Source organism: Brachyistius frenatus, unplaced genomic scaffold (genome assembly GCF_029030835.1).
Source record: "Brachyistius frenatus isolate BFR_SWC_R1_liver_20210118 unplaced genomic scaffold, ASM2903083v1 Contig_247, whole genome shotgun sequence".
In the NCBI taxonomy this organism is placed as follows: Eukaryota; Metazoa; Chordata; class Actinopteri; family Embiotocidae; genus Brachyistius; species Brachyistius frenatus.
Window position 1 is genome coordinate 451013 of NW_027210846.1, and position 13729 is coordinate 464741.

Below are 13729 nucleotides of genomic sequence, written 5' to 3' on the forward strand. Positions count from 1 at the left end.
GCACTTTGGGAGCTTCATCTTGTTCTTCCAACCATATTACTTTACGCTATTCACTCTGGCATTTTATTTTATTTTCCCCTAGGGATTTTATTTTGGCGTAGAGAGTGAATTTACGATATATACCACCTACCGCAGGATGTTGGGATTTTAAATGATGAAAAACCCGAATGCAGCTTTAAAATGACCAGAAATACAAACACTGTATTTCAGTTTTATCCGGTTCTGGTATGACTCTATGAGTTCCTGGGAGGTGTAACCGGCTTCCTGCTCATAAAAAAAAACAAAAAAAACCCCACATTTCTTCTATTTATAATAACTCCTTTCAGTCGGCTGAGTTCTCCACCGAGCAGTAGTTGTGGCCTTTGAGGTTTCTGACCTCATGTGTTGCTGAATGTGTAAATAGTTCCCGGCAGCGTTACAATCAAAACCCCCGCTGTTATTTTTTTTATTTTTTTGTGTTGCCTGTAGGTGTCCGGACGGCCCTCGACCCAGCACGGTGAGACCCTGTCAGCTGCCCTGCAAGAAGGATTGCATCGTGACCCCCTTCAGCAACTGGACGACGTGTCCGGTTACGTGTGACGCAGGTACAGTGAGAGAATCGATGCTGTTTCATAGAGAGGACTGAAAACGAGCGACAGTTGTTACATTTCCTGGTGTTTTATTTCCCTTTTCTTTTTTTTTTTTTTCCATTTCAGTTACGTTCAATGGTACCCAGTGTTGATAACACATGCTGTGTTCCAAATGGCCTACTTGTGTAATAACACTCACTGTTTTTGAGTGCATTAACTGCGTTCACGACCGTCAAGGACAGAAACATGCGGTGCACTACAAGTACCAGGATGATGCACTCGAAAATGTCCAAAAACGCACCTAAACGGTCAGCACCTTGGCGTCGTAGAGGAAGGGGCGGGGCCACTGACACAAAGGCTTTTTAAATTAAGGCATCTGAGGCAGGGTGTGTTTACTTTTTCCACTAGTGCTGCTAGACAGAGGCCACCAGTGTGTTTATTGACTCTATATATAAGTGGACGGAGCTTCCGGGTCTGAAAAATGAGGCCGATGCGGAAGTGCCTTAAGCTGCGATACCACCGAGTGCCACTAGAGGTCTGCTCCAAAAAGCCTCCAGCTTCATAATGGCCGTTCACAAACCGACGGGCGACGTCACTGCCGGTTGCCGCTTGGTTAAACAGAGGGCACAAAAACACGTTGATTTCTGGGTAAAATCTTGAAGGCTATATTTGCTATATTTTGGCAGGTGATGCGTTCACATGCGAAGGTTATTTCCGGTCAGTGCAGCGCAGCATTGTGCGATTTGAAACAACGCTGCACTACACAAGTAAGTGTCCCAACATGTACGAGCACTGCGTGTTAGTGTGCTCAGGGAAGTGGCCACTCACAATATTCACCACCACAGCTACAGCTTACAGTAATGAACTAGTGATAATAAGACGATAAAAAAAAGCAATATTGAATTAAATGTCTTCTGTTATGACTCGGTGCCGGGTTTATAGAGAGGCCAGTTTAAATCGACTGCGTGGCACAGCTACATAGTCTGAAGTCTCCACACTGAGCCAGACGCACTTGACTGCCACGTAAACACACGTATCTCGTTACACATAATTAATTTGACAGATCGGCGTGTAAGACAACCGGCGTGTAAGACAACCGTCGGGTCGAGCTCTTTCAGCGGTGTTGTTGTTGCTGTCGTGGTGAAAAGAAAAACACTCTCGGATGAGGTCACCTCTGTCACGCGGCCGTTCGCCCGAGCTGTCGAGCGGTGACGAATACATTCGATGGATTTACGAGTGAAAATCATTACCGTCCATATTTTGATGACCTCTCCAGTGTGACACGGTGGCGTAAATCTCTCCTCTCGGAGAGCGCCGGCCGCCGGGCATTTTAATTTGACACCGCTGACGTCTGCATCTCGTTGCCGAGAGTTACACGCCACCCACATACGAAAGGTTTGAAAAGCACCGTCCGGAGGCTCGTAGCCTCTTAATGAACTACTTGGAGGGAACCTCCGCACATGTAAATACCATAAATTCAATCTGAGTCACTTCCAAGGTCTAACGGAATTTTTCGACATCGTCGTTGTTGGCTTCATATCCCCAGTAATCACAAGTGCGGGTTTCCTGCTACAGCTGTCCAATTAGATTTGTCGGTGGTGGTCTCCAAGTCCCCTTTTCAAGGACTATTACCGGAACCGTCTGTGTTATCGTTTTGACATTTACCCAGTCAGATATTTCCTTATTTTAATTCAATAAATGTCTGCGTCTGTTCAGAAGGTAACGCTGTGAAGAAAAAGCAATCAAGGAAGCGCCTTATCATCCAGATGCCGTCCAACGGAGGGCAGGAGTGTCCAGAGGTGCTCGAGGAGGAGAGGGACTGCGAGGTCCCCAAAGTCTGTCCCGGTCTGAGGTAATCCCCTTAAAAATCCTAGAAATGTTTTGGTGGTTTTTTTTATACTTGACTAAACAAAGTATGAATGGGTTTAACGATTTTGAGGACAACAAGGCTCATTTCATAGCTGCTCCGGTGGTTAAATCTCACCGTTTGCCTCATTTTAGACCTGATAATGTCTTTCTCGTTTAGATGGTTTTCTATTACAGCCCAGAAAGGCCAAAAGACAGCTCCAAAAAAAAAAAAAAATCAAACCCAAACAGCCCCAATGTGTTTTTGTTGTGTAATAAATTGCTTTCATTGGAAAAAAAAATGAAAATATTTGAATATAATGTGAAACACATTTTTGTGCGGGCTGCATGAGTCTGATTCTCTCCTCACTCTCTTAAAGTATCAGCTGTATGTTTATTTATAGAGCAGCACTTACACAATTGTTAACTCTTTGTTGACCGGCATTATAAACAGTAAAATGTTAGGTTATGTACTAAATAATTACCTGAAATTACAATGAATATAGTATTTCATCAGTTTAACAATTAATAATGGAAATTAATTTGTTTTATTAGGAACTCTTAGTGCACAAAATCGAATGATCCAATCAAAAAAAGTTGATTAATGCTAGACTTACAAGTTTTGCCAATAAATGTGTTTTCATCACAATATAATATTGTGCAGATGCTGCTTATGTTTAATGGTCTCGATAAAGGGCGTGAAAATAGACAGCAGTTTGTTTTGGCTTAAGATAGTTTTGTGGTGCTCCACCGATCAGGCCTTCACCATCCTAGGAAAACAAATACGTATAAAGCAAAATCGGGTTACGGATTAGCAGTGCGAGGCCGTTCTGAGGGCGGACGTATGACATAAACATAAGTTTGTGAAATCACAAATTTACGGAAGTCGAGATGGCTCACTTGCACAGTTGTTAAACATGGGTGGTGTGCATTTCTTTGTGGATATAGTCTTTTGACACTTTTACTGTATTTATATAGCACCGAGAACTGCTCTACACTGAAAAGAAAAAAAATAAATGAAAATCTGAATTTATATAATATGGGACCTTTTTTAAGCAGCACAAATTCAGTTTGCAGAGTTCCTCTGTGGATTTAGACTGGCTCAGTGTCTTCTGTCTTTTCCTGTAATCCCAGATTGACTCTGTTTTTTTTTTTTTCCCCTTCTTGTAATCCAAGGCTGAGTCCATAATGTGAAAAAAGACCCCTGCCTGTGAAATCTGCTACCATGTCCATGTGGTGTTTTTTTTTTTTTAATTTGTTGTTTATATATAGATACTGAAAGACATATCATCAGCAAAATAAGAAGTCAACGCTAAGGTTTAGCATTACTGTGTTGGAACTGACAATCTCAAAAACTCGGATTGAAACAGCCAGGGTTTGATATTTCTTATACCAGTGGAACCAATCTCATCATCTTGTTGGGTGGGGCTTTCCATATCATGGACTTTCCTGCTTGAACTGCATGCGAGCGGTGGGTGGGTAGGTGGAGATTATAGACTGTCTTAAAGTGCAATACCACCGAGTGGCACTACAGGTTGGCTCTAAAAAGGCTCCGGCTCCATAGACTCCCATTCAACTTCTCTCACCAAATACAAAGTGAATGCGTTTTTTTCTACAAGTCATAACTGTGTCATTTACTAAAGTCACTCCTTCTTATCAGTTTTCTGGTGGTCCATCTGAAAATAATCCTTTTATCAATCAGATATTATGCCTCAGAGAGAGCTGTGTTTGAGGGCGTGTCTGTTTGATTGACAGGCCTGTGGTGCAGTCAGGTTTCCGCTATATGAGGGCGGGGCGTAGTGTTATCGGGCTCCCAATCAGATCGAGTCAGATCCACCGCTTGCTCCTCCCCAGCTCGTCCAAATATGGTCACTTCTGGCTCCAAAGTAGCAAGATGGCGACGTTCAAAATGACGAACTCGAGGCTTCAGAACAGCAGTTCAAAAACTACCGATCGGTAAAGATCGAGGCAGGGACAATTTGTATATTCATAGATTTGAGTTACATCTAAGCCACTTTAAGGCGTTACTGGATTTTATTTTGAGGGAAAACACTGCTAAATATGAAATGTTGATGTACAGAGAGGAGTTTTTAGAGGATTAATCGACCAGGCTTCTGTGAGGTCATACCGTCTGCGCCACGACTCTACTCTGACTGTATGTTTCTGGGCCTGTCGTCATGCTGCAGGAAGAATTTTGAATTGATTAGACACCTCTGTTAAGGTATTGCCTGACGAATAAGAATCGGACCATCTAAAATTCCCTTTGCACAGAATGCAGTAGATTTAGACCTTTTTTTTTTTTTAAATATCACACTGCCATCTGAAGGTCAATTTCTCCACACAGTTTATTTCATTGACAAACGCAGTCCAGTCAGCACATGTTTGGAGGGTTTGGCTGCAGCCAGTTATCCATCTGGAGGCATGAATTGTTCCTCTGAGTTTGTGTGTAAGGTCACTTTTGAATGCCATGTTTTTTATCGTATAGTACAGAGCTAATATCTGCATATCTGAATCGATGTGAGCCAAATGTGTCTAATTTTTAAATACAAGTAGAAACAAAAATGAGCTAAATTAACTGTCTTGTTTTAGGGCGAGGTCCTCTACAACAAACACTAGAATTACTTCAAGGCAAGGCAAGTTTACTCGTAGAGCACATTTCGACAACGAGGCAATTCAAGGTGCTTCACGTAAAACCATTAAAAGCATCAAAAACATCAAGCGAAAGAGAAATAAATTTAAAAGCAATTAAAAACAGTGATTAAAAACAATTAAATAAAAGAAATAAAACATGCTTAAAAAAAATTGGATAAAAGTTACAGTGCGAGTGTAAGACATAAAATACAGAAATAAATTGTAAGTGCAAGAAATGAATCAAGATCCTCAAATCTGGTTCAATGAAAGGCAACAAAGCAAAAAGTGCTCCAGTGCTACTTTAACATGCAACATGTTTAATACAATGCACACAACAAACGTTGGTCTGAAAAATGGCATTTACACATTTGTCCTGAAATAGTTCAGCCTTACTGTATGATAACTCTCTGACGTGCAGGACGTCGGTGTTGTTTTTTTTGGTTTGTTTTAGCATTGCTGCATTAACGTGTCTGATTTATTCCAGGTGGAAAACCCACAAATGGAGGAAGTGCCAACTGGTGCCGTGGTTCCTCAGACAGGAGAGTCCCGGTGCGCAGGAGACCTGTGGACCAGGACTTCAGACGAGAGGTACAGAGTCTCTATATAACCCCCCCCCCCCCCCCCCCCCCCCCGCGGTGCATCTGGAGCCCCGGCCACGAAGGCCAGCAGATGGATGTGCCAAGGTTTTTGAGAAAAGTCCAATTTACTTAAGAGTACACATCTAATCCTCCCACTTACTAAGACTCATGCTGACGCTCCTATCAGCACAACCAACTCTCTTTCTGTTTCTTTTTTTTATTCCATTGTTATTTTTATTTTTTTTAATCCTCTGGAGTTTGGGAAAGGAAATGTGTTCACAACTCGTCACGCGCCTCCTGAGACTCGTTTGACAGTTTGGGTTGTTTCACTGCTGGCTTTTTTTTTCTTTTTCTTTTTCCCCCACCTCGGGCTCTTGTCATGCAATATTAATCGAATGTCTCCGGTTGAAATTTCGGAGGAGTTGCGGCACTTTGCCTGTAGCACATGACGGGCCGAACCCCTCGTTCGTACAGGGGCGCTTCACGCATAAGCACCGAGTACTTTAAAAGGGGGTTGTCCCTCTTTAAAAGCATATTTCGTTGTGCCTTTTTTCTTATATTATATATATATATATATAAAGAATGTCCTGGGAGGCTTTCATAAAAATCCAATTTCAAGGGGTCACGCAGAATGATCAATTTCATTATGTGCCAGCCCCTATGGAAAACCATTATTAGTGCTTATATTTCCGTTTCTTCTCCGCTTGCGCTGCATTAATGGAAAAAAGAAATCAGTGTATTCATGTAAATGCTTTGAGGTCCACTTCAGGCTTTACTGTACTGTTATAGATTCTGTGGAGCTTCTTTTTTTTTTTTCCAGTGATTTGATACCATGTGACACCTGATTCCCCCCCCCCCCCCAACACACCCACCCCTCTCCTGCTCTCGTTTTCACACCTCTGTCACTTCTTAAATGGCAGAAATCCTTTTTGACCAAATGACACGGACTGTGTTTTCTGTACATGGACAGAGTGAAACAAAAAAATATTAGCTTTTACATCTAACAAACGGGCGGCGGGAGGGGGGGGGGACACAAAATGTGCTTAGAGATTGATTTCTCCACGAAGGTACAGCCACCGCAGAACGTCTGCATCCCAGCAAAATGAAATATTGCAGCAACATGAGTAAATACCCTTTTATTGAAAGAACAAAGAGCAGGGTGATACAGTCTAAGATGAATGGACTTTCAAACCAATCGAGGTAGAGATGCATTTGCGTCGGCATCTTCTCGTAATTGTTATTAAACCCCCTCTCCTTGAGATCTAATCTGAATTGTACAGTTCTGATCTATTTTTCAAACACTCTTTTCGCTGCCCTCTTTTAGTCTCTATTTGAAGTTATGTAGCTCACTAGTGGGGGAAGAAGTATTGAGATCTCTTAATTAAAGGGGCACTCGCGTGTTGTTGTTCTTTTTACACGTTAAAGTCATTTTACTTGTCATAAGGAAGACTCACGGCCTGTGAGCAAGCTGCGTGATGTGCAGCTCTGGAGGAGCTTTGTATATCGAGCCTTTATCTTGAATGTCCCCGTAGAAGTAGCAATACCAGCACATAGATTCAATATTTCATTAGAATAAAAAAAAAAAAAAACTATTTTTTTTTCTCCAAAGGAATAGTTCAATATTTTGGACGGAACTTGCAGATTCGGTCTCATGTCTGTCCAGTAAATTCATAATACGAAGCCACTGACGGCAGCCAGCTCGGCTGAGGGAATCGGTCTCCTCTGCCAAATGGTGACAAAATATGTCTGAAAGCAGCAATAAAACTCACTGTTTGATATTAAATTTGTATCTTCCATTCATACTTAAACTAAAAGTGTTAAAAAAGTGATTGTTTTGTTGCTTTTCAAACTAATACATTTAGCTCAAGCTTTTGTGACCTCAGCTGCTGGCTTTAGCTTCATTTCTCACATGACTCTCAAAAAGTCAAGTATTCCTTCATTAGATAGACATGCAGAATGGCCCTCGCTATTGCATTATTATTGTGCACAGATGCAATCAACAGCATTGCAATGTTTGCGTTTGCACAATGTGGAATAAACGTAGAGTTGGGTTACTTCCAAACTGTAAACCTAACTTTAAATCACGCACCGCATTTTATAAGCTAACCGTTTTGTCTGCAAAGTCTGAATCTGAAATATTCTTAACTTCAGTTTCAACAAATTGTTGCAAAGTAAAAATGTACAATATCATCCTTTGAAGTTCAAAAGCTGCATAAAATGGAAGTCTGGAAGTCCCATCATAACTTTAAGACCTCATATTATTCCTACGGAGCTCTTCACTCAGAAAGCGGGCTGACTTGTTGCTTCTCGAGTTTCCAGCAGTAGAACGGGAGTCTTTAACTTTCCTTTTTGTTAAAACTTATAATGGCTAAAATGACCTCCAACCACCGCCCCTAAGTATGCTCTGGTTTCGCTCCATCGTATTCCACTATTGCATTTTGTTTTGATATTTCCTGAACATTGAAATGTTAATCTGGTTGTCTGTTATATTATTCACTGTAATTGTAAAGTGTTCCATTGGATTTTTTTCACTTTAAATAAAAAACTGATAGGGTGTTCCGTAAAGTTGCATTTACGGTATATCCAGTACTTCATTATGTGTATCTTACACCGCTATACTCTTGTTTTTTTATGACCGTACAACCCCATCTTGAAGCTTCCCATCCTTGCAGTGACTACTAATCGATCTGTTCCGCCCTGTTTAATGCCGTAATGGAGCCTGTTTCTGACTCGACTTCCTCTAATTCCTCCAGCTGTGTCCTGCCGCCAGCTGGACGGGATGCAGGCCGACATCAGCCAGTGTCTGAAATTCGCCAAGGCCATGCCTGCCATCACTCAGCGCTGTCAGCTCCCCTGCCAGGACGACTGCCAGCTGACCAACTGGTCCAAGTTCTCGTCCTGCACGGCCGACTGCGTCGGGGTCCGCACCAGAAAGAGGGCATTGATAGGTGAGGACACGAAGCGCAAACAGAGCGCTGCTGTGAGCCCCCCTTTTTCAGACAAAACGCATTCGCGCTGCAGTTGCGGTTGTTGGCGCGGCGCTTCAAGAGACGAGCAACAAATCTGAGAGGACCTTTCGGCCTTTGTCATCCCTCCGTGTCCCCGGAGAGTTTCCTTGTGCGTCAGTCATAAAGCAAAATGACAACGGTGGTGTGACGCATTGAGGCACCGACACAAGAGCTCACAGGAGAGGGGGAAGTTAAACTGAGAAACTGGATTTAAGAAGCTTTTTTTTTTTTCCCGCATGATGTGAAAGTTAAGTACTTTGTGACCCACTGACCTCAGTGTAGAGAACTAGAGCCCTTTGATTTATTACCCTTTGAAGATGTGGTTTAATTGTTCTTTAGCTTTGAATCAGGAAGGAAAGGGTGCAGATTTTGTGGTTTTATCCAGAATCCGACAGCTGTGTTTATGGGAAAGGTTATCGGCAACTGGGGAAGAGGATTTCAAGCTACGTTACGATTCCAAAATTCCTCGTAAACTAATCTGATTTTAATCGAATATTTAATCGAAAATATTCAAATCAAATATTTAGCTTTACCGGCAAAGCTCTGAATCCCTGAAAGTTCTTCTTCTCCTTATGTTGTGTAATGGCGGCTGGCAGGCAGCGTTTCGGCGCATTACCGCCACCTTCTGACGGGAGTGACGCATTGCAACCACGCGGCGGTAAAACAAACGGGTGAAAAAAAAAAAAGAAGAACGACAGTCGCATGTAGATTATAACGACTATTCGAGTATTCAAAAAGTCGTGCCCCATCCCTACCAGTAACATGCGGTATGCTGCTCATGTGCAGTTCAACAAGCAGCTGTGGTCTGGATGCAGGATAAACTTGCGAAACCACAGCTGGAATGAATTTTAATACCAAAAAAAAAAAAAAAAAAAAAAATTGGCATGTTAAGACGCACTTACTTTGATAGAAAGTAAACCATCCAAGCAGTATCTCCTAATGATGGACTGCTACGGGAGGAAAAAAAAAAGTTTCTTTGCACAGTGATCTATGATTAACGATGCTTGGCGTGTGCGGGGATAAAAAACATCAAGCTGTTTCAGTAAAAGCGCACTCTGCACGAGGCTATTTTGCCAATGTAATCTATCATCAGGAGTTGCTGTCCCCCCATGCGTGTATCCCAGATGCTTTGAGGGAGGAGGGGAGCAGCTCCGGTGTTGTCTAAGTCTTTTTATTTATCTTTATCCAGTGAGCAAATTATCCCAAACAAGACCTTAAAAGTAGCCTTAGCTACCGATACAGACGTGTGACTCTGCTCACCTGCGTTCCTCTCCGCTCCCCAGGCAGAAGCAAGAAGAAAGACAAGTGCAAGAACACGCAGATGTACCCGCTGAGCGAGACGCAGTACTGCCCCTGCGACAAGTACAACGCCCAGCCGGTGGGGAAGTGGTCCGACTGCATCCTGCCCGAAGGAGGCAGAGCGGAGAGCGTCCTGGGAATGAAGGTCCAGGGCGACATCAAGGAGTGCGGCCAGGGCTACCGCTACCAGTCCATGGTGTGCTACGACCAGGACAACAGGCTGGTGGAGACGTCGCGGTGCAACAGCCACGGTGAGTTTAAAAGAATTCTTCTTTTGCGTAGTCGTGAGGAATCGTTTCCGTTCATCAGCCGGATGAAACAAGCCGACGTGTCGTATTCCCGTCTTCGTTCTTTGCGGTTTGATAACGATGTCATCCCTTCATTTTTGCTGTGCTTTAATGCCACAAGACTGGAGGATTGAAGCCACTATAGTACACTGTTTATTTTGATTATTGGTTCCTGTCATTGTCAGTAACGTATTTGTATATTTCACTGGTAAGATTTGCATATTTAAGTTGTTATTTATGTCGTATTTCACCCCCTCAGCCATCCACTCAATATCATGGAGGTGAATCTTTGTCAGTCTCACCACCTATTCAGCGACTTCTCCTTAAAATCAAAGCTAAAACTAGTGAATGGTGGGTTTTTGGCTCTCTGCATGGCTACATATATCAACAAAATTGAGAAAGATTGAGTCTTGAGGTGCAGCACTATATATAGCAAATCATAATGTTTTCCCTCGCCAGCCTTGACTCCATGGGTTCAGGTGAGGAATCTACTGTAGCGCATTGGGAAGGCTGCGGATTGGGCCAGTAACTTTTTGTTCTGTTAAATATTCATCTGAAGCGTGAGATTTTGTTTGTGCACTATATGAAAGCCACTCCCATGAAAAGCTCGCGACTCATTCTGAATACTGAATTTCACATATAAAGAAGGCCTTTTTCTGGCGCACTCCTGTCAGAATCATTTGTCTCCTTGTTGTAAGGTCTTATCTTAGATCCAAAATACTTCAAGCAAAGGAGCCCGGGCTCAGAAACTCGTTGTGAAATTGCTGTGAAATAGAATGCGGGAGATGTTCAAATGAATACATCACTGTTGTGCATATATAAACATGGTTTTAGTCTCCTTGTGTGAGTCACGGATTCAGATATGCGTCGGTTAATCTGAGTGTGGGTGTGACGAGAGCACACCGTAACGACGGGGTTATGTGTGTTCGTCAGCCTCTTGTGCGTATTTTTACACCTATGTGAGTGTCTTGTGTGCGCATCCGCGCATTCGTCTTCAGGCGTCATTGAGCCGAGAAAACAACAAATGTTCCTTGAGGTGTACAAGAAAACAAAAACCGCACTCATGAGGCTTTCGTACATGTGAATCTCAAAGATATCATTAAATCTCTTCTTTTCATTCCCATCTATTCAGTCGCTCTTCCCTTGTTGGCGCTGCCACTTCCCTCCTCCATTTTTTTCCGAGGCCATCGTCTCTATCTCGGCCATCACCACTTTTAATCTTGATAGAGGAGGAGACACGGCCCTTCCACAACTCTGCGGCTGACACAGTGCCTTCGGCTATGATGTCGATCAAGCAAACTGTGCCATTGTTATCTCTACATTCCACAGACATCGCCAGAAAGAAAATAAAAGGGGGAGCTATCATTAAAAGTGAACGTTGTTTCAAGCTCTGCGGTATTGCTCACATTTCATATTGCCTCGTTCCTCTATGAGAAGCAGAGAGTTTTTCTGCACGAGGCAAGATAACTGAATCATCGTGAACGCTGCTCTGAACTGTTTTCAATAAACTCTTCCTCGCAGTTTGCACAGCAACTAACAATTTGAGAATTGTGAACTACAGAGAAAAACATATTGAAAAAAGGATTTTTGAAATTTATAGGGATGTATTTTCTTAGCCGTGTAATTGCTCAAAGTCGCGCTCGACTGCAGGAATGTAATAATCAGTGACACCCAAATGACTGATTGTATTAGTTTCCCGCAATAATTGCAGTCAGCCACAAGAAGATCTAATTAGTGTCTTGTCAGGTTCAATATAATCAAGGCCGAGTCGAGAATGAGGAGACTCAAGACACTGACTGAAATTGGGCCGTTCTGCCATCAACTTGTCGGTCTGAAAAGACACATTTTCCACCTGGAGAGTTTTCAATCCCCTAAACTGTTTCAACAAAACAATAACTGCTCAACAAAAAAAAAAAAGATCCAGCCAGGGGTTGACAAATGTAACTTCTCAACAAAAGGCTACGTAATTGTTCAACAAAACAATGGAAGTACTCAACAGAAAGTTTAAATACTCAAATGATATGACAATAAAATGGAGCTACTTGAAAAAATGGAAACAATGGAAATACTCAACCAAGAAGTAACATTTAAATGGCTGTAGTTCCACTGAATTGTGCCAAAGGTGATGGTGTTGTCAGAGAAAATCGAGCAATAAGTCCCCTGCCATGTCCTATATATATTTGACATTACTTATATAAATATATATATATATATCTTATCTCTAAGCAACCCGTGATGCGTTGACCTTCACTGTGACTTAATATTACGGGATGGCTCAGGGGGCCTTGGCCTCATCCTAGCAGGATGTGGTGAAAGGGGGGAGGGAAGGCAGTCGCTGTGGGAAGCCATAAAGGGTAAAGCTTAAGGGCGAGCATCTTGCCAAGGCCCTGTGAACTTGAGCGGTGCAGCAGTGAACAGATTTGTCGGCGCATGACGACCCATATTTGTAATAACAGGAGGAACACGGCGAGAGCCGGCGCCATATAATTGAGCCGATGCTGTTTTGAGGGTTGCAACATGTTAGCCGTGTGCTATCATGGTATGAGGACTCTGATAAGGTTAGAAAAGAACATCAAAGGGTCCTCGTGGCCTGTGGTGACTCTGTTTTTTTTTTTTCGATTTCTCTTTGCTCCAACCTGAGCATAGAGCCCCCGCAGTTATTTCTCCGAGCACCCGGGGATTAGGGCTGTCTCCATTGCCTTGGAGATTATTGTGGTGCAGAGGGTGTAACTGGTCAAAAAAAAAAAAAAAAAAAAAATCATCCAATAATGCTGGATTATTCCTGGAGCCAAAAAAGCCAACCACCCGTCAAGCACATGAAATTCGGTGTCAGATACCGACGGTACGGTAACTCAGCCGGACGTTATTGCGAGAACAACTGGTGCAAACGGAGAGTAAGAACTGTTTTGGAGAGCAGCCATATTAAATGTGATCGAACGAACATCAGTTCAGCCGCATTTAAACTAATGTGCATTTCAGTTTGTACTGTATTTTTCTGTGGGTGGTTGAATTGATGTGTATCATTTATTTGTATCATTTTACACATGAATATTTGATGTTGGGTTAAATACGACAGCGGGAAACGCAGTGCAGTCTAAAATAATGCCCATCGACTCGTTTCGGGGCCAGTGAGGATCTTGAACCAACCTTTTTCTATGGCAACCATATTTTTTTTTTTTCCTATTTGTCAAAACAACTTCTGAAAAATTGAAAAGTCCAGAATATGACTTGAATTTAGAAAGTTTCCTGACGGAAAGGCAGAGAAGTTATGGGTTTGGAGTTATGGAGGAAGCAGCAATAAGTTCTGTAACTTTGGGGACTTTAACAAATGGATCGCTGAGCATCTGTTGTACTTTTTATATTTGCCACATTATATGGTCGTCCTTTACTTCTGCATCAATTTATCCCTTTCAAGACGTAACATCTTGACAAGTTGCTAGAAATGCATTTTGGTTTCTTGCTTGTGCAAAGAAAAAGTTACGGAGCAATTTTAGCACCAAAAGGCCTCGTTG

At 42.5% G+C, this 13729-nt stretch overlaps 1 protein-coding gene across 1 annotated transcript in view; it reads left to right on the top strand.

The window, feature by feature from the left end:
- LOC138634083 (thrombospondin type-1 domain-containing protein 7A-like) overlaps window positions 1-13729 on the top strand; it is a 151559-nt gene that overhangs the window by 93476 nt on the left and 44354 nt on the right. Inside the window, exons 10-14 of the mRNA XM_069720699.1 lie at window positions 469-584; window positions 2286-2421; window positions 5530-5633; window positions 8377-8571; window positions 9915-10181. Coding sequence (XP_069576800.1) covers window positions 469-584; window positions 2286-2421; window positions 5530-5633; window positions 8377-8571; window positions 9915-10181 — 818 coding nt within the window. The remainder of the gene's footprint in view (window positions 1-468; window positions 585-2285; window positions 2422-5529; window positions 5634-8376; window positions 8572-9914; window positions 10182-13729) is intronic.